At 58.8% G+C, this 19,653-nt stretch overlaps 3 protein-coding genes across 7 annotated transcripts in view; 2 read left to right on the top strand and 1 right to left on the bottom strand.

Annotated features, from left to right (window-relative positions):
- Positions 1-4,588, top strand: part of CUNH16orf96 (chromosome unknown C16orf96 homolog) — a 39,078-nt gene extending 34,490 nt beyond the window's left edge. Inside the window, exons 15-18 of the mRNA XM_047087823.1 lie at positions 344-424; positions 1,196-1,397; positions 2,953-3,116; positions 4,434-4,588. Coding sequence (XP_046943779.1) covers positions 344-424; positions 1,196-1,397; positions 2,953-3,116; positions 4,434-4,588 — 602 coding nt within the window. The remainder of the gene's footprint in view (positions 1-343; positions 425-1,195; positions 1,398-2,952; positions 3,117-4,433) is intronic.
- Positions 4,589-4,798: 210 nt separating this feature from the next.
- On the bottom strand, positions 4,799-13,536 carry UBALD1 (UBA like domain containing 1). The gene is made up of 3 exons (XM_047087526.1): positions 13,272-13,536; positions 9,796-9,858; positions 4,799-9,491 (listed from the first exon to the last, which is right to left on the bottom strand). Exons 1-3 carry the CDS (start codon positions 13,389-13,391, stop codon positions 9,138-9,140), a joined length of 537 nt encoding a protein of 178 aa, XP_046943482.1. The 5' UTR covers positions 13,392-13,536; the 3' UTR covers positions 4,799-9,137.
- A 5,788-nt stretch (positions 13,537-19,324) lies between these two features.
- Positions 19,325-19,653, top strand: part of MGRN1 (mahogunin ring finger 1) — a 52,926-nt gene continuing 52,597 nt past the window's right edge. For 3 of the 5 annotated variants that reach the window (XM_047087250.1, XM_047087251.1, XM_047087252.1), the window contains exon 1: positions 19,326-19,545. In XM_047087250.1, the coding sequence (XP_046943206.1) occupies positions 19,458-19,545 (88 nt within the window). In that variant the 5' untranslated portion in view covers positions 19,326-19,457. Of the gene's footprint in view, positions 19,546-19,653 lie in introns of all 5 variants that reach the window. The other 2 variants (XM_047087254.1, XM_047087249.1) reach the window with 2 other exon arrangements.

Below are 19,653 nucleotides of genomic sequence, written 5' to 3'. Positions count from 1 at the left end.
TTGAGCTCCACATTGGGCACAGAGGTTACTTACTGTGTGTTGTGTGAATTTTATCTCGAAAAAAAAAAAATTCACACACACAAGGTGAGGGATGAGAGGGTGGGGGTGGGGGCATGATGGCCGTGGTCTGGCCCCAGGGAGAACATCTACGCCTCGAGAAACTCTGGGTGGGAGGAGGGATCTTCCACGAAAGAGAGGCTGAGGGGCAGGTGTGTGCAGAAGGCGGGCAGGTCTGGGAAACGGTGAAAGGGCCTTTGCAGGACAAGTGGGGAGTCTGGGGTCAGGCGGAACTCTGCAAGAGTCCTCACCCATTCCTCTGTCTTCTCCTTTCTTTTCCTCTAAGCTGTGAAGGTTCCGCATCCCCCAACTCGAAGCCTGTATGATCGTGAACGCCCGAGTGCCTTGTTTGGTGCCATCTACCCCCGTGAGTACCTGCCCTCCGAACACCCTGGCCCAGCTGGGGTCCTGGCAGGGTCTCTGGGGCCCACCCGTCCCAGCCTGGGGTGCTCCTGACCCACCTCATCCGTCTCTCACCTGCTCTGTGTATGCCAGGTCCAAGAAGTCCCCTCAGGTGTCCCTTCCCCCTGCCAAGCACCCCGCTCCCTGGCCATGGCTTCAAGCCATCCTGGGCTCCTGGTTTACCCTTCAGCAGGGCTTCCTGGCGAAGCACCATCCAGGGGGCCGAGACCAGGTGTCTATCCCCTAGCTGCAGGGGTGGGATGAGGGGCCCATTCACCATCCTGGGCCTCTCTGCCTGGGGCCCCATGAGCTGGGCTGGGGGAATTCCTCTGATTGCCATCACCACGTACCAGGTACCTGCGGATGCTTTACAGCCGGTGCTGCGCACTCTCCCTTCTCATCCACGCCGTCCTCGGCCCAGTTGGGTGGGTGTGCACTACTCTCCCAGCTCACAGTGCGGAGCTGAGGCACCGCAACCCTGACCCTGGATTCCACGTTCATGGGCACTTGAGCATCTGACTGTGGCGTCATTTATCCGGAGTCATCCCCGTGGGAACTTTAGGGTGTGTCTGGGACGGGGTGAGCCATGGGAAAGCACTTCCGGTCTTGTCTACTTAATGGGTATGACCCATCAGGCCAGCCGCCCCCCTCCCCACCCCATCCCCCCACCCCCCCACCCCCCGCCTGCCCCATGATTGTTGCTGGGACACAGCATCGTCTCTCCTGCCTCTCTCAGGCCTGCACCCCCGCAAGAGTGTGTGCTCAGCCACCTCGGGCTCCCAGCCTCCGATGCCAGCTCGGCCTCCATCGCTGCCGCCCCTGCCCCTGCTGCCACCACTGATGCCATCCCAGGGGGACCCCCAGCAGGTCCCGCGGCCTGCCCGGCACACACGACCTCTGCGCCTCAAGTCCCGAGCCAGCACGCAGCCTGCCAACCCGTGAGCCCTGCGTCCCTCAACCCTCCCTTCATCCCTTCTCTCCCCCTGCTGGCAGAGACTGGGCCCTGAGCTCAGCCTGAGGAGGGTGCAGGGGACCTGGACATGGGTGAAAGGCCTCCATAAGGGACTGATTTTGACTCAGTGGCTGTTTTTGTTTGTGTTTTTTTTTAAGTTTATTTATTTGAGAGAGAGACAGAGAGTGAGCGAGGAAGCGGGGCAGAGAGAGAGAATCCCAAGCAGGCTCCACGGTCAGCTCAGAGCCTGACGCGGGACTTGATCTCATGACCGCGAGATCATGACCTGAGCTGAAATCAAGACTCGGACGCCCCTTAACTTTATACATACACACACAACACAATCCTTTTTTATCCTGCACTTCGTGGAGAACACAGCTCTCTAGATTGAATTTTCCACTGAGCCAACATAATTCCTTGACCAGTCTTCAATACAACAGCTAACATGCTTTTAAAAACAATCACTTTCCTTTTTTATTTTGCTGAAATGATTCTATCAGAATCAGTTCCTAGTACAGCTACTGCCGACGTATGTTTTCTTTGGGGGCCGTTATTTCTGACCAGACCACTTTTCTCATGGGAGCCAAATATTACTGTGTGCCTCCTTTTGTATTTCATGCTGATCCTTCCCACCAGTCATTGTAGTCATGCATTGGATATTTTTAAAACCTGATTGTTGATGTTTACGTTTTGGCCAGTCCTCGAGGAATTGGGAGCAGAGGCCCCTGGAACGCCCTGGGCTGCCCTTTCCCCAGGGCCAGAATCCCGCTCGCCTGTTTGACGTCCTTCTGTTTCTTCCGGGGGGTGACTGCCCATACTCTTGGTGGAGCGAGGAGCAGACTGGGAGGTCATGATGACCTGATCTGGCAATTTAGTGGGCAGCCCAGGACCGCAGAGGGCGCATACCTGCCTTCCGGCATTGTACACGCCCGGCTTGCTTGCCCTCCTTGCCTCTCCCCTTCTCTTCCTCTCCCTGTCCACTCCATGGCTCTGGCTAGTTGTGCCCACTATGCTTTTCATACTTCTGACACGTCTTCCACATTTCACAATCTCTCCCTGTATGGTTTTGGGGCATGACTCCCCCACCCCACCCCACCATGCACTGGAGGCCCTGGGGAGGGCGGCTGAGTGGGCAAGGGAGTGGGGGGAGGGAGCTGCCCAGGGGTCTGCTGTGGGGGAGCCAGAGTGCTGGCATGGAGTGGGAGCCCTGGACCTGGAGGCCATCAGAGTCTGGGAATGCTGCCTGCCTACCCCCTTCGTGACGGTCTCCCGGCCGTGTCCCCAGCTCCTCACCTGTGACCACTCCCAGCCCCTGACTTCTCTTTTCTTTCTCCAAGGACTGTGTCTAAATGAGGCCAAGCTTTTCCTGACCCGGGTGACTTACCTGTCCCAGACACCTTGGGGGGCACCGGCTGGTGCAGTCCTGGACCCTGCACCCACCCCCGTATCACAGATGAGTATTTTTGGCACGTCCTCCCCATAATAAAATCTTTCACTTTTTTGACCGTGGATGAGGGTGACTGGCCTGGCACCCCCTGCAGAGGGGGCCTTGTCTGCCCCACGTGGGTGGGTGGACCTGCTGGTCCCTACTCAGGCCCCCACCCCAAGGTCAACCTCCCAGAGCCGCTGGCCAGAACCACCCTGGCTGAGTCCCAGCAGAGAATCAACAGCAAAGCTTCTCGCCTCTGCCACATTTCCCACCACGGCAAAGTGTCCTGAGCCTGCCCTAGCCCTGTGTTCTGGGAAGATCGGAGGTCTGGGGGCAGGGGTAGTGATGTGATTGGCCCGGGTTTGCTCAGGGAGGCCTCAGCTCTCCAGCGCCCGGCCAGGAGCTGTCCTCTTTGGGTGTTGCTCACGGGTAGGAGGTCCCCAACTTCCATCACCTCCCACGTCAGGAAAGAGAGGTGCAGCCCGGACTCAGGCAAAGCGTCCCATGCCAGGCTTGTCCCCTGCAGCCCTGACCCTCAGGCACCCACACAGGCAGGATTCTCAGACCCTCCTCTCCATCCCCGCTGGCCCCCGCAAGGCTGTCTTCCCAGCCATTTCTCAGATTTACAGAGGGAATCGTGCCTGAGTTGGTTCCTGTAGCTCAGGCATTGAGGAGTGAGGCCCAAGGAGGTCACGGTGTACCCATTTGCCCCCGACAGGCTCCTTGGTGTTTTGGAAGGTGGGGATACCCAACAGCAGCCAGCCGGGAGCGATGCCAGAGGATGACAGTCCTGTCCCCCATAGGGGTTGTGGGGGAACAAGCCAGCTTTTGGTCTGGTCCCAGATGGGAGCTGCAGGCAGAATCCTTGCCCCTCCCCTCTTCCAACCCCAGAGGGTGGGGCCTGCAGGGAACTGGGAGGGAGGTGCTCAGGAAGTAGCCACCCCAGGCCAGCAGGGAAAGGTGCCTGGGGAGCAGACAGAACCAAGATGGGGGTCAGCAGAGTGGGAATCTCAGGAGGTCCTGGGTTTAGCCTCCTCCTCTGCCAGGGGGACATGGTTCCTGGCCTGGGATGCAGCGGCCGTGCCGGGCTGGACCAGGAGGAAGGGAACCAACCGTGCCAGTCATGCGGGCTGGCCTGGTGTGGGGCTGCAAAATGAGTTGGGCAGGAGGGGGAGAGAGAGGCCTCTTGCCAAGCGGAGGGTCCTGCTTTGAGGGGCTGCTGGAAAGGAGATGCTGACTGACGACCACCCTGCACCCCCAACACGGCCCACAGCCCACCGCTGCAGGTGAAAGGGTCACTGAACATTTCTACCTTCCAAAGACGACGAACTCCGTAACTCTAAGGTATAAACAACCAACGAGAGCCGGTTCCCAAGGCAAGTCGCCAACAGCGGAGAGCTGAGGTGCTGGAAGGGCAGGCCTTCTGTGCCGGGACCTCCTCCACTAAAATCAGCGCACACTGGTGTCCCTGGCTTGACCCCCGACTCGCTGCGGTTCTAGGGGCTGTAGGCAGAGAACCACCAAACCAACACACAACCGCCAGAGAAAGGCTTCTTTTCGCAGTCCCCCTCATCTTGCTCGTGGCTTCCCCAGGATCCACGGAAAACGACCCCACCAACACGTGCAGCTCTTATCCCCCAGAAGAGGAGAAACGGCCCCCGAGAGCAGAGCAGATCGCTGCCATCGGGTTCCCAGCACCTCGTGCTGTGCCCCTGACACGCCCTCGGCCAGCCTGGGAGTGGGTCTGAGAGGACCCAGCGCCCCCCTCCCCTAAAGGAGCTGAGTTCTCCTAAGGCTCCTATGAAACACATATCGCCCAAACATAAGCTGTGGCTAAGCAACCAGAGACCTTCCCAAAGGCAGGAATTGCAAAGAACCTCGCGTCAAGAGATCTCCTTTTGTCCGGCACAGGCGGCCTCCCCAGCACTGGCCCCGGGAAGTAACCAGCCTCAAAGCACTCATCTGTCCTCAGAGGAGTCCTGACGTAAAAGCCCCTCAGAGACCTCCAGGGCCGTGGCAGCCCTGCCCACTGCCGGGCTCGGGGGCCGGCCTTGGGGACAGCATGCTTTCCTGCGGCCGGCCACGTGTTCTTAGAGAACCCCGGGAAGACCCCGGGAACATCCCTTTCATCCGAGAGAATCCGAAGAACAAGCCCCTTTTTTCAGCTGTCTCAAGGAGGAGCCCTGCCTGCCCACAGAAAGCGTTTTAGCGTCTCCATCTACCAGGTGCCCCCCTCCGTCCCCGCGGAGCAGGGCTTTTACTTCTGAAGCTCTTCCTGGTGAAAAACAAGATCCCCTCCAGATCCCGATTTGGAGACAGGAACTGGACACACGTCTGTGGCCAGTGGAGGGGGCTGACTGATGACAGGCAGGCTGGCTGGGTCCCCCCTGATGGTCAGCTTCAGCCCGTTGTGACCTCGCGGGAACCCGGGCCAGCTGTTTATTTCCAAGATCGGCCAGAAGTGGGACTTTTTGTGCAGACTCCAGTGATTAAATGTCGGCAGGCCATCCTGAGAGAGATGGAGCATCGTTTGAGCCAAGCTGCACATGTCAGGGGACTATGGGTTTGCAAAGCCCCAAATTAGCACGCCCAGGCGCTTTAACGGCAGACCGGAAAGATGCACCCACTGCTCATCACCTGGGGAGGCTAGACCATCCCACGTGCTGCCACGTCCACTCTTCAGGAATGAGATACTCGGAGCTCAAGTTGTCCTTTCAAGCAACTTCAAGGATGCAGACAGGGTTTTTTAGAGCAGAACTTTGGAAACAGTCATTTGAGCTCAAGTCTGGCAGGCAGGTAGGGGGTGACCATGCCCAGAAGACGCTGGGCTTTTAGGTGACAAGGCCAGGTCCAAGGAGGTGCCAAGGTGGACAGCCAAGGATGGCCGTGTCTGTTCCCTTCCACTCATGCACCCAGTACCTTTGCTTTTCAGCCAACTTACACTTTGAACATGTTAACAGACGGTTACGGACTCGTTCGACTTTGCTTCTGAGCTTCCAGGCTTGGGAAAGTTGAAGAAGGTTCCAGGTTCTCTGTTCCCACCTCTGGCTTCCCTTTGAGTTTGGCCCACTTTTACAGCCTTTCCCTTGCCCGGGGGGATGTTCAGACCAGGGGATCCTGGCACACCTGGCAGGGCCTCTGCATTGCTGGAAAGTACTAGAGCCCCCGGCCCTAGCTCCAACCCTGCTCTCTGCCCCCTCCTGTCCAGGTACCCACCTTGGCTGAGGCACTTAGGGAGAATCAAATTCCTGGGATCTCCTCCAGAACAGTTGTCTCAAGCACCCAGGGGACCTTCACGCCCCACAAACTTGGGGGTCACAAGGCTGGTGGCTCCCAGTTGCTGTGAGGGGGGGGGGGGGGCGCGCTGAGGCTCCGCATCCCAATCACCTGAGAGCTGTTTTAGTAACAGCTGTGACGCTCTGTTAAGTTCACCCTTTCAACATGTACGATTAAGTAATTTTTATTCCCAAGCCGATCAACCAATAGCCTGGGGAACGTTTAAAATTATACCGTCGAGCCTTCCCCCCCGAGACTCTGATGCCGTGGGGTCTGGGAGTCTATGGTTTGTCTTTTTACGGAGCTCCCAGGAGGCTCTACTGTGCAGCCAACCATGGGAACCACAGGTCTAGGAGACATTCTGCCATGTCTACAGACGTTTTTGGTTGTCACAACTGGGAGATGCTGCTGGCGTCTAGCGGGTAGAGGCCAAAATGCTGGTCAATATCCCACAGGGCACAAGACACCCCCAGCAGACAGTGAGCCAGCCCCAAATGTCCACAGTGCCCAGGTTGGAAAGCCACGGCCTACAGGAACTCCCAGTCCTTTCTGGCCTGAGGTGACCACCTGCGACCTCCAGGCACAGCCCATGGCAGTCCCCCAGGAACAGAAAAATGCACCTCACCTCCAATAGATCAGCACTGAGTAGAGATGTCGTGGAGGAACATTTCTCAACGTGGAGCTCGAGGTCCTGCACCTCTAACAATCTCCCAGGTGGTGCTGCTGGTCTGGGGACCAGACTGTGTAGCCGCCCAGGGTAGAGCCTCCTATGTCTCCAGGAGTGCGAATTCTAGATGGAGCCCTGGCTCTCTGGTGCCTCTGACACAGTCATCATTCCCTGGGGCAGCCCAGGCGCACTCACCCCTCCGCAGCAGGTAACCCACAAACACATACTTGTCTCTGCATTTCTCCCACCACTTGAGGGGGGTGTGGCAGTTATCTGAGAATTTTCCCTCATCAAAAAGAACGGAGCAGCAGCGGTAGCGAAGATTCAGGAGGGCCCAAGATGTCCTCACTCTTATCCATCCTGCCCCTCCCTACCCTCCCCACACGCACCCCAGAAACAGCTGTGCCCCCGCCTCTGGACTTCAAGAGGAAGGCCCTTAGAAGGGTGGGTTTCAAGATGAGGACACAACTCCAAGACCTAAGCAACAGCTTGGGCGGGGGCCCAGTGGTCAGTCTTCAGTGACACCCAGAGGGTACAGTCAACCAGGAGCCTGTCCAGGGTCCAGCAGGGTGGAGACAAAGCTGGGGAGGCCAGGGAGCAGCAGTGGCGACACCAGCACAGGAGCATCCTCGTCCCTGGGCGCAAGGGCAGGACTGCGGTGAGGAGTGCAGAGACATCAAACAGGAGACCTTCTGCAACAGAAGACACTCTCCAACCCAGTCATCATCCGCAGAAGGGGGCACCTGAGGGGCTGGGCGCCAGGTGGGCCATCCTAGGTTAGGGAGTGAGATCTGCCTCTACTGAGGATTGGGCAGAGACCGTGGCCTCCCTCCTTCCCCAAAGCCCAGTCCCTCACAAGGGGTGCGAGGCTGAGGCTGCCCTGGGAACCGTATCCCCCAGCGTGGGCAGCTGTGGGGGGAGGGGGAGGGGACAGAGTGGGGCATCCCTGGCTTCTCCCTTGGGGTGAGAGCAGGTGTCTGTCCCAGCCCAGCTCAGGAGCAGCCCGGGATCCCATCTGCTCTCCCTGGTTTGTCGGTCTCCTTAGTGACAAAAGGTCTGAGTTGCAGGTTGGACTCTGCCCTGGGCTTGTCCTGTTCCTGTCACGAGCCCCCACTGGCTCTGCGCAGAAGCCTGCTATCTGACCACGGGCGCTGTGGTCTGCGGCTCCCCAGGGGAGGGCCCTGCCCTACCAGGCATGTTTGCTGGAGGTTGGGCTTGGAGTGTCCAGCCTGCAGCCTGCAGCCAGCCATTGGGGCCCTAAAGACACACAAAAAAAGGTCCTTATGTGAAACCCAAGCAGACTGGAAGGAGTTGTTAGCCCTGGAGGTCAGGATCAGTCCAGCCGGACAGGGGAAGGATGGGCAGGAGGGCTGGGATTCTGGGAACACTGGCCAGAAATGAACTTCCTGGGAAGAACCTTGGATGGGCAGGAAGATTCCAGAGCCACGTTATGGTTGAAAAGACAGCAAGAGACAGCAGCAGTGTGGAGCCAGGCAGGACTGGGGGGGGGGGTGGGGGTGGGGTCTGGGCTCTGTCAGTGCCCTGCCTCTCCACACGGAGCCAGCTGGCAGCAAAGCTTAGGATACGAGGCAAGACCACAAAGCCTGGTGGTAGTTTGAACTCTTTTCTTCTCTTTTGTTAAAAGGGGGAAGGGAAAGGGTGTGAGGAACCCCCGGGCTCTGGGGGAGGCATGCAGGCAGCCCCAGCAGGCAAGCGCTGGGGAATGGGTGGGAAGAGTCCTGGAGTTTCCCACAATTCTTTTCTCTGCAGGGAACAGCAAGGCTGGCTGACAAGGGGGTGGCAGAGAGGGGCGGGGCCCTGGGGAGAGGGGTGGCGGGCAAGGGGTTTGGGGGCTCACTCTAACATGCAAAGTCCAGCTGCCCCGTAAACTAGGTTGCGTCTTGAGGAGCGACATACATATAAATACATACACAGCTACACACACACATGCGGAGAAGGCTCTGCATTCCCGAGGGTGGGGATCTAGGCCTGCTGGCCCCCAAGGAGCTCCAAGGCAGGAGCCAGCCAAGTCTCCGCTGCTGTGGCGATTCTCCGCAGCCCCCTGGGGTGGGGCAGGGCGAGCGAGTCCTCTGGGGAAGGCTGCTTGTTCTCTGAAGTTCCGTCCACCAGCACCAAGACGACTCTGAACCACATCCATGCAAGCTGGGTGCCGCGGGCCTGCGCCTCCGTGTTCGCGCGCGGGCGGCCTGTGTGCTGGCACCAGGGTCCGGTCTCTCCCCTCCAGGGCTCCGGGGAACGGGGGTGCAGACAGAGGAGGGTGAAGGGGGCCCGCGGAGACATCCTCTCCCCCGCCCCACAGGGTCCTGGCCTCCGGGAGGGGGGAGGGGCCTCCCTTATCTCTCGGCCTCCATGGCGGGGTGGGCCCTCGGTTCTGAGGCGGCCTGTTGGGGGGCCAAGGGCGGCCAGTCTGACGCTGGGGAAGGGGGTGCCGGAGTCCACAGGGGCGGCTGCTGTGGCTGGTGGTGCTGTGGCCCCCCTGGGGGCGAGGCCGCGGTCGGCCAGCTGGGTGCCGCGAAGCTGCCGGTGGCGGCGTGGGGGAAGTGCGGCGGGGGGGACGTGGCCGTGGCGGCCATTGGGCTGCCACTGCCGCCACCGTGGAAACTCTCGGAAGCCTTGAGACGGGAGAACATGGTGAGGGCATCGGGGAAGTTGGGGGGCGTGGCGGGGGTGTTGGCAGGAGTGCACATCTGTTGGGGGGAAGAACAGAGTGGGGGGTGAGCACCCCTTTCCAGGAGCCCCCGGCCTCCCACTGCCTCCTGGGGCAGACACACACCCAGCCACCGTTGGGAGCTTCTGTGCCTCTTCCCTGGATGCATCTGGCTCCGTAGGACAGGCCCCTAGCTGGGGGCTCCAGACCCACGGGCCATGTCCCCGGAGGACCCTCTCGTGTGATCCAGCGGCCTCTCCACGGCGGAGAGCCACGGCGGCTTCCTTCCCCTGCCCCGTACCAGGAGCACCCCCTAGCACCCCGGGGACTGGAGGGACACTTACCATCTGGTGGTGGTGGTGGCTATAGGGGATGTTGGTCTCCTGGAAAAAGGCGCTGAGGGCCGTCTGTGGGAAGAAAGGGCCCAAGCTTAATTACCCTCCGGCCCCCCACCCCCACCCCCTCCATGGACCTGCGCCGCCCTCGTTCCCAGGATCTCTGGGGCTTGGAGTGGCCCTGAGCCTGGCTACCGACGGAGAGAAGTGAGTGTAAGCAGTGTGTCTGTCACAACTCAACGCCTGCCACCTCCCAAGGAGGCGCCACAGGCTCCCAGGCAGGTCTGGCAGGCGGTGAAGACCCTCACACGGCCTGCCTCCCTCCAGCTTGCACTGTGACCTCGGGAGGGGAGCAGGCAGCACGCCTTCCTGGTGTCACAGGGAAAGGCCTTTAGCAGAGATCAGCTGTTGATTTGGGAGATTCGAGCCAGACACTCACCAACTCCATGGGTGGCAGCTCCCTAATCTGAGCCTCAATCTCCTCATCTAGGAGCCAGGGAACAGCAAAAGTTCCCAGATGTTAAGTCTGTGACCCACCTGTCCCTCTCCTCGGCTGGCCACAGGAGCCTGCCATGACCTGGGCCTCAGTGTTTCCAACTGCACCCCAAGGAGACCTGACCAGGTGGCTTCCACATTCCCGTCCCTTGCCGCAGTAACCTCTTAAGACCCCAGTTCCAGCTGAGAGAGCCAGAATTAAGTAGGATGGCCTGGGTTTTGCACTCGCTGGCCCCCTCACCCAAGCCTCTCTCAGAATGTTCTGAAGGTGTCAGAGCAAGGGGATGGCAGACATGCGGTCGGGCACCTGGGGTGGTGCGAAGGGCAGAGTGTCAGACAAAGGCCCGGGGAGAGGGGGCTCCAGGAGCCCTGAGGGAGGTGCTGCATTTGGTCTGTCCTGGCTGGGGCCCTGCAGGAGGGGCACTGAGGAGAATAAGGGAACCAGCTGCTCTTGCGAAAGTGCTGGGTGAGGGAGTGTGTGAAGGGTCTGCCGGGCCCTGCCCAGGCCCAGGCCCAGCCCCAGCTGCCCTCCATCACCAGCCCCCCCCCCCCCTCCCGGCTCACCACCCTCCCCAGCCCAGCCCGGACCCAATCCCTTCCCCCGCCTCCAACACAGCCAGAAACCCAAGCTGGCTCCCGGGGCTTGCCCTGGGGTTTTGTTATTTTTTTACATTCAAATGAATTTTTCTGGGAATTTCCTGCTGTAGATGCCCTACCCCAGTGTCCCCAGACAGGGTGTGGGAACAGGCTGGGGTGGGTGCTGGTCTCTAAGCGCCTCCTCAGGACTCCTTCCCACCCAGGAGCCCCAGGGGACACACCCCAACTACTCCTTCCCAACAGCAAATCCAAAGGCCATTTGAGTGAGGATTCCAGCACCGCTGCAGCCTTAAAGCACCACCACTTAAACACACAGGTCCCCTCCCCCAGCAGCCTCCTGTCCTCATTAACACCTGAATCACTGAGATGTGACCCAAAAACACTGTGAGCCTGCGGGGGAGGGTGCAGAAAGAGTAGCCCCGGGGAGCCCCTCACTCACTCTCACGCAAGGACCTAAGGTTTGGGGGTTCACAACCCATTTTCACCTTAAGTAAACCTCCCTAGTATCCATATCCCCCACTTTACAGATGTGAAACGGAAACTCCGCGAGCCCGAAGCATATGGCTCCTACCTCAGGAGGCCACCAAATCTGCAGGCAGCTCCGGCCCCTCTTGGGGACAGGGTCTCCCCCAGGCATCTCAATCCTCAAAGCAACACTTTTAATTCGTGTGGTGGAGCGACACCAACCCGTGCTGAGTGACAGCCCAGCTGGTGCCAGGCTCCCTGCGCTGGGCTGAGAGTCCAGACAGGCCAGGCCCTTCCACCACACACCTGCCCGCCCAGCCCCAAGCAGGGAGGGAGCCATGTGTGCAGATGTGGGACTCAAGCAAACTGCCGTGAATGTGGTTTTGCAAGTTTTGCCACATCTAGCCCTTGAGACAAACAGGCTGTTTAGGGAGCTTCCTGCAGGGTGGGGCTGCAGGCCCTGGGGGCGGTGGGCACAAGGGAGTGGCCACTGGCTCTAGAGATCAACTCCCACGCTGGAGGTAGGGAGGAAACTGAGGCCAGAGGAGGAAAGGGAATTGCCCAGAAAGAGCAACCTCCCACATCGTGTGAAGACCACACAGGGTCGGCGGTCCCTGCTGAGAGCGCGGGTAGAAAGGTGTGAGCAAAGATTCCCCCGGCTGGATCGGCCACTGCTTCCCCAGGCTGTCCAAACCTTTGGGCTGGAATTCTGATCCCCCATCCCATTCTTAAGAAGCTGAGTCCTAGAGTCCTCAGTGTATCCCCTGCAGGCCCGAACACCTTTCCTGGGATGGCTCCCCATCAGGAAACCAGGCTCCCGGCAGGCAGGGCACAGACACCGTCTGAGCTGTGACCTTACACCTGTGAGGGGTGGAGCTCAAGGACTCTGGCCTCTTCCCTAGATACCACCCTGGGTTATTTCTGGGGCAGTTGAGCTAGGCAAAGCCAGGTGGCCTCTTGGCAGCACAAGCTGTGGGCACTAGTGTTCTGTGGGTCAGGGAGGCCTGGTGGGTGGGGTCCTGACTGGGGCAGCCCCACCTCCTACCCAGCTGACCGAAAAGCCACCGAACCGTGTAAACCACGCCGTGCACTGTGCAGGTAAATTCATCTGCCAGCACAGAGGAGGCCACCCGAACACGCCTCTAGGGCGGGGTGCACAGAGGCACACTCGTAGCTGTAGTGTGGGGCTCCCAGCACAGCACCCGTACACTCGTGTGTGTACACGCGTGGGCACCATCTGCAAAACGGCGACGTGTGTGTACACGGAGCACACAGCCCGCACCCGCGCGCCGGGTGGACTGCGTGTTTACACACACGCCGACATGCCCACACGTAGCGTGGCGCGTGCGTAAATACAAATGCACATGTACGTGGACACACGCGCCGCCGAGCTGCCCACTGGGCACGCAGACCCTCAAACCCACTCGTGCGGGGCGGCTCTGCCCACGGGCCCCAGAGCTCCCCGTCCCACCAGGCGGCTCCCGAGGTGGGGGCGGCGCGCGCCCAACTCGGCCCCAGCCCGGGGCGTCCTCCTTCCGGCCGCCCGCCGACTGTCCGTCCGGGCCGCGGCGACGCCCCGCCCTGGCCGTTACCCGAACAAAAGAGGGGGGACCCCGCATCCCGACCGCCGGGGGACTCGGGGGGGCGGGGATCTCGGGGCCCGGTGGGGGCGGGCCGCCCCTCCCGCCCACCCCGCGCGGGCGGCGTTTCCGGGGACCGCGTAGACGCGGCCGCACCGCCCGGCCGGACCCGCACGCCGCGTGTGCGCGCTGCGGCCCGGCCAACGGGGCGCGCGGACGCCAGGACACCGGGCCGAGTGCGCGGCCCCGGCCCGGGCGGAGCGCGCACCAGCACGTGTCCACACCGACCCAAACACGCGTGGCTGGCGGGACGGACCCCCGGCCCCCGGTCCCGGCCCGGCCGCGCACCTCGAACTGCCAGTGGGCCGCCTGCAGCAGCTGCTTCGCCTGGTCGGCCGCGCAGCCCGCCGTCAGCACGAACTGGTTGATCATGACCTGGTGCTTGAGCTCGTCCATGTTCACGGACATGGCGCCGCCGCCGTGCTGCCCGCTGCCTCCCGCCGCCGCTCTCCTCCGCCTCACGCGTCCACCATTAGCGAGCCGGCTCCGGCTAATACAAATATTTACTGTGCGGCTGTGACTCACCGAGCCTCGCCTGGCTCGGGGCCGCGGGGGCATGCTGGGAGATGTAGTCCCGCGCCGCCTGGCCGGCCGGGGGGCGCGAAGAGGTGTGTCTGGACTCTGCCCCTGCTGTGTGCGGAAGCAGGCGGCCGTGTCTGCGGGCCGTCACGCTCTCAGGGGTCCAGCAGGCGGGCCCGCTGGCGTCTTTGCCCGGTATGCCTGGCATCCCTCTGTTGAGTGGGCGCACACTTGGGGGTGGGGGTCCCCTAGCAATTTTGGCACAAATCGGCAGCTCTAGGACACACAGACCCGAAAGCCTGGCACACAATAGGCGCCAAAAAATACTCCTTCCTTGGATGAATGAATCTGCCCTTAAGGGCTCTGCAGAAAGTCACCGCCTCCAGGAAGCCTTCCAGTCCCCCACCCCAACACCCAGAGCAACAAGTTCACGTCGCCCACTCCTGATGCGGGTCCCTCCCCGGCTTGGCGCTCAGCCACACACACACTACGTCTGGGGATGGGATGGCGCGGACAAAACACGAGGTGGACAGACCCTGGTGCCTCCGGGTTCCCTCCCCGCGGGGCTCCCACTTTCCCACGCAAAATCTCGTGCGCTCTGCCGGAAATCTCGGCTTTGGAAAGCGGGCGCAAGGACCCGGCGGAGCCAGTTCCGGGGCGGCCCCGAACTTCTATTCCCAGAATGCCCCGGTTTATTTGCATCGTTTTGTCCCGAATGACGTCAAGTGAGTGAGGCCGCGCCTTGGCCAATGGGCGGCCTCAGAGTGTTAGGACCTGGCCATATAAGGTAAACAAAGCTGGCCACCCAATGAGGCTGCAGCGGGGGCGGGCGCTGGGCCGGGGCCGGCGGGGGCGCGTCACGTGGCGGGCGGGGGCGGGACTGGAGCGAGCGGGAGAAGGGGGGAGTTGCGGGTAGTGTTTACAGTTCCGCACGCGCCGCTTCCGGGTGACGTCTAGGATCGGGCGTGTGGGACCAGGGCGTGCTCGCAAAGGGATCCCGGGCGGGGAGGCGAGGAGGAGTCTGGCGCGGTTACCCCCCGCTCTGACTGACCTTGGCCCGGTTCCTAGAGCTTCCTGGGCTCCAATTTCATCCGTTGGGCAACCGTTGTTTGGGCCCTTACTCTGCCCTGCCCTGAGCCAGCCGGGGTTACAGTGGAGACCAAACCCGAGAAGGGTCTCCTGGTGGCGAGGGTGGGTTGCGGCTGTGTGTCAAAAATCCCAAGGAACGGATGTACAATTGTGGAAATGTAGAAGTGTGAAAAGTGCCTTCTGGAAGCTGATACAGGCCCTGGGGTGTTAGGGTTGAAAGTCATTGAGAGGTTTTACTAGATCTGATCAGTTGTCCAGTTTAGGCTCAGTGTGGCGTCCAGATGGTGGCCGAAGGGTCCAGTCTGGATCAGGAAATGTTTTGGATGCGTCTGGTTCTAAGGGAGCACCCCGCCCTCCCTACCCAGCGCTTCACTGTTAGAATTGCACTGGATGGAGGGAGCTATCCCACACCGGAGGGGTGGGGGGAACCCCTTCCTGGATCCTTTCATCTTTCCAGAGGTTCTGTCTTTAGCTGGTGGGAGGAGGATAATGGGAGCCTGGTGGACAGGGCCTGAAGGGATCCAGGGTTGTGGGGGCCTGGGGAGTGCTGGGGCACCAGGATAGCTCCAGGGAGACCTGCACAATGAGAGTGCTAAGCGGCCTCCAAGGGCTCGGTTCCCTGGCCTAGCCTACAGGCAGGGGGTGGACTCTCAGTGTCCTCTGCCAGGTGAGCACCTCAGCCTGGTAGAGGTATCCTGTCCTCATGGGAAATCAGATTTTGGTGTCTCTTCTGCTACGTGGGGATCACTCCGGCTCTGCCATCTTTTGCAAACCCTGATAGTGCCAGGAGATTCCTGGTCTTGTTAAGAATGGCCCCTCACCTTAACAAAGCATCATAAGCATGAATTAACGTGGGTAAAGCGCTCAGCAGAAGGTAGTGGGCTTTGGATGTGGTTTCTGCCATCACTATTCCACTGAGACAGAGCGTGATGGACGGTGAGATGGTTCTGGAGCCAGATAGATCTGGTTGTCAGTCTTGACTCCACTGCTTAGTGACTGATGTTGGATACAAGTAGCGCAGCCCTGAGCTTCATTTCATTTGTGGAACCCAAGGTAGGAGTGTGGAGCTCTCCCAGGACTGCTGAAGGTAGATTAATAGCTGTGAAGTGCTCAGCACTATTTCTGGTACTCACCTCTTTGCCTCCATCTGGACCACTCTAGGGAGCCCAAGCCTCATTTTACAGATGAGGAAACTTTTAAGGCTGGAATCCAAACCTCCTTACACTCTTGCCTGTGTTCAGAGCCAGTGGAGAAGAATAGGCACCCATTAGCCCACAAGGGTGTATGTCTGGCAAGTGAGAACGGGCAGTGTCCTGGCAGGGCCTGCTAGGGGATTTTCTTGTTCAAGGAAACGGGAAGTACCTTCACCTTTCCCCCTACCCTTATCCAGCAACACTCAGTTACCTGCCCAGGCTTGTCCAGCTCAGAAGGAGCTGTTCTGGCTGGGGTGGGGCAGATGAGGCTAGCAGGAGCAAAGGTCACTCTTTTGGTCCCCATGGCCCCGCTAGCTTGCTAGTTTTCCCAAGGGCAGCAGGGGAGGAAAAAACAACCTTGTTTTCAGCCAGGATCAGCCTGGCTAAAGAATGGACTTTGGATTTCTTAGCAGGCGCCTGACAGCTGGGACCAGTAGATGGGGGCAGGGGAATAAAAGGTATTTCTAGCAGTACCATCTTACCTGAAGTTCAGGGAATTGGAGGCTCTGCCAGAGCCTCCCCAGCATGCCCTGGCCTCCTCCTTCCCACCTCCATTTTTTATTTTTTCAAGATTTAATATTTAAGCAATCTCCACACCCAATGTGGGGTTTGAACCTACAACCCTGTAATCAAGAGTCATATGCTCTGCTGACTGAGCCAGCTGCTTCTATTCTTTCAAACACTCCATAGATCATTGGGTGCCTGACTCTGGGAGCACAGGAATGAATAGACAAGGATCCTGCCCCCTCAGAAGGCTCAGAAAGCTAGACTCAAGGGACTCACCGCAGGTGCCCATAAACGGTGCCCAGTGTCTTTCAAAAGACCCAATGCTATCGCTTTTAGGTCATTTGGCTAAAATGAAGTGTAAAAGACCCAATATCTTTTTGGGACTCAAGTCCCAAAGAGGGGACTTGAGATCTGGCCACTGACTCACTCTTGACGTCTGTTCTTATACTCTACCCCCCACCTTGATTTTAGCTACGCTGGCCTTTGAGCTCCTGGATCATACTCAGCTCCTTATAGCCTCAGGGCCTTTGCACCTGGTGTTTTCTCTGCTTGGAACCTGGATTGGCTTACTTCCTCAGAATTGCCCCCCCACCTTTGCTCTTACTTGTATTTCAAGTCCTGGCTTAAATGTCACCTCTTCAGAGAAGCCTTCCCTGACACCCCTATCAATAAGTAGGTGTCTCTTATTATCTTTTTAACTTTATTTATTTTGAGAAAGAGCGCACACATGAGCAAGTGGGGGAGGGGTAGAGAGAGAGGGAGGGAGAGAATGAGAATCCCAGGCAGGCTCCACATGATCAGTGCAGAACCTGATGCAGGGCTCGAACTCACCAACTCACGAGATCATGACGTGAGCCGAAGTCAGATGCTTAACCAAATGAGCCACCCAGGCGCCCCTCTCTTATCATTTATTTGCACCTCTATTCTCCTATAGCACCCACCACATTTTGTTGACCTTTTTAGTGTCTTTCTACGCTAGCCTGTGTGGTCCACATCTAGCATTCTCGCAGTTGATCCCTGTTGCCTGTCTCATAATCTGGCTCATTGCCCATCACGTAGTACCTGAGTAATAAATATTTGTTGAATAAATAAATGAATCAGCACAGATGTTGACAGGAGAACCAATAACAAATCAAAAAAAGGCCTGTCTCCCAGCGGGGCATGGATAAGCACAGAACAAGTCCAAAGCTCTATTAAGAAGGATGTTTAATCAAACATCCAGCCCATGGAAATGGCTGTCCTGGCCCAGGATGTATAGGAAGGACATGCTCCTAGGATTGTTTTTCAATGAGAACGTCAGGGTCTATGCTATACCCCCAACAGGAAGGCCAGTAAATTGAATTCAGTTTTGGTGTATGTGTGTGTGTATACACACAAGCGTTATGTGATTTAACAGAAGGAAAGATAGGGGAAGAAAGATCACAAAGAGTGGAGGCGTCTTCAGGCCCATCCGGTGGCAAGAGCCATGAAACATCGTACATCTGAATGTTCCTGCCTCTGGAGTAGTAGGGGAGTGTGGCAGTAAAAGGAGAGGCTTTGTTCAAGTTCCAGCTTTATTACCATGTATCTACAATGAAGCCTGAGTTGGGTACCTCACGTCTCCCAGCTTCACTCTCCTCTTCTGTGAATTGGGAATTAAAAGCCACATCAGAGGGGCACCTGGGCGGCTCAGTCGGTTAAGTGTCCAATTTGGGCTCAGGTCATGATCTCACGGTTTGTGAGTTTGAGCCCCAGCGTTGGGCTCTGTGTTGACAGCTCAGAGCCTGGAGCCTGCTTCAGATTCTGTGTCTTCCTCTGTCTCTGCCCCTCCCCCACTCATCTTCTCCCTCTCTCTCTCTCTTAACAATAAACATTTAAAAAATAAAATAAAAGCTACATCAGAAAATTCAATGACTCTGTATAAAGTCCTCAACGTGATGCCTGGCACACAGTAGGTGTTCGGTAAATGGGGATCTTGATTGTGAAGCACAGATTTTATCCGGCTCTTCCAAGATCTGGAACTCTACTCATAATCACATAAGTCTTTCACCTCTTCTATTAACTTTGGCTTCCCAGGTTCCCTGACAATAGAAGGTTGTATTCTGGACTCTAGCCACCGGAAATGTGTAGGACGCACTTTAACGTGGAATGTGGTGCATTTACCATTTGAGACCCTTCAGCAGCTGCTGCTCTCCCAGCTTTCTTGATACAGCAGACTTGACTTAGAAAGTCACTTTCTTCTTGAAACCCATTTCTCAACGGAAAAGTAGGCCAAACAGACCTCCACTTGGCCTGCTTACAGAATTTTATGTGACTCAAAAGCCAGGAAAGTACATTGCAATCGGCAAGCCTTGAATCCTGACCGGTTTTTTAAACTTGCCTTCCACACCTCATATGCAGCCGTCTCTTCTCTATATGTAAAATGAGAAGAGGTCTACTGCCTCGGTGTGGGGCTGTAAAATTATGTTTTCAGAGTGATTGTTCTGGACGTGGAGCCAAAGAGAAGCTTTGAGTTTTGGAAAGGGGCTGAAGGAAGCCCTTGGCTTCGCCAGGGAGCCCCACTCCTGACGGCCTTGGGTTCCACCCCAGCTATTGCCGGGCGGCAGGTAGAGGTATGCCCTCTTCTGGCCGGGGCCGGAGATAAACCCTGGGAAGTGGGGAGAACCATGGTGGCTCAGGGAGATATTTCAGACAGGGGGTAAATGGAAGGCGCTGGATTCCTATGAGGATCTGTATATGAACAGATGATTAGGAGGCTAAAGAGTTACGATGCTAGTACCGTGCTTGGAATGTAGAGGGAAGGTCAGTTTGCCGTGATGAATCCTCCCCTCTGGATTCAGGTCCATTTGGTTTGTTCCTGAACGCTGGTCAACAGCTTCACGATGCCGTGGCGAAGGGCATCCTGGGACATGTAGTTCTTAGGCAGGGTGCCCGTGCCGCAGCCCGTCGCCCTGGGCGGCGAAGGGAAGTGAAGGGACTCCATTTCCCGAAGTGCCTCATGCCCGGGGGGCGGAGGGCCGCCGTGGCGTCGGGCCCCCAGCGGAGCTGAGGGTTGGGGCTCGGAGGCCGAGGCGCCCGCGGCCGTGGGCTAGTGTCCGTGTGGCCTGGTCCGGGCCATGTCCGCTTGAGGACGCCGCCGCCGCCCGCGTCCCGGCCCCGGCCGGCCCGGCCCGGCTCGCCGTGCACCATGGGCTCCATCCTGAGCCGCCGCATCGCGGGCGTGGAGGACATCGACATCCAGGCGAACTCGGCCTATCGCTACCCCCCGAAGTCCGGTGAGCGGCCGCTGGGCTCCGGGAGCGGAGGGCGAGACCTGGGCCGGAACCCGGGTGGGCAGGGCGCGCCCGCGCGAGGCTCTCCGCAGAGGGTGCGGTGGGGGCTCT

The sequence above is a fragment of the Lynx rufus genome, unplaced genomic scaffold (assembly GCF_022079265.1).
Source record: "Lynx rufus isolate CCGP_SWC_20201006 ecotype Redwood Valley unplaced genomic scaffold, mLynRuf1.p SCAF_23, whole genome shotgun sequence".
In the NCBI taxonomy this organism is placed as follows: domain Eukaryota; kingdom Metazoa; phylum Chordata; class Mammalia; order Carnivora; family Felidae; genus Lynx; species Lynx rufus.
The sequence above is the reverse complement of the archived record's forward strand: the minus strand, read 5'-3'. Positions and strand labels throughout refer to the sequence as shown.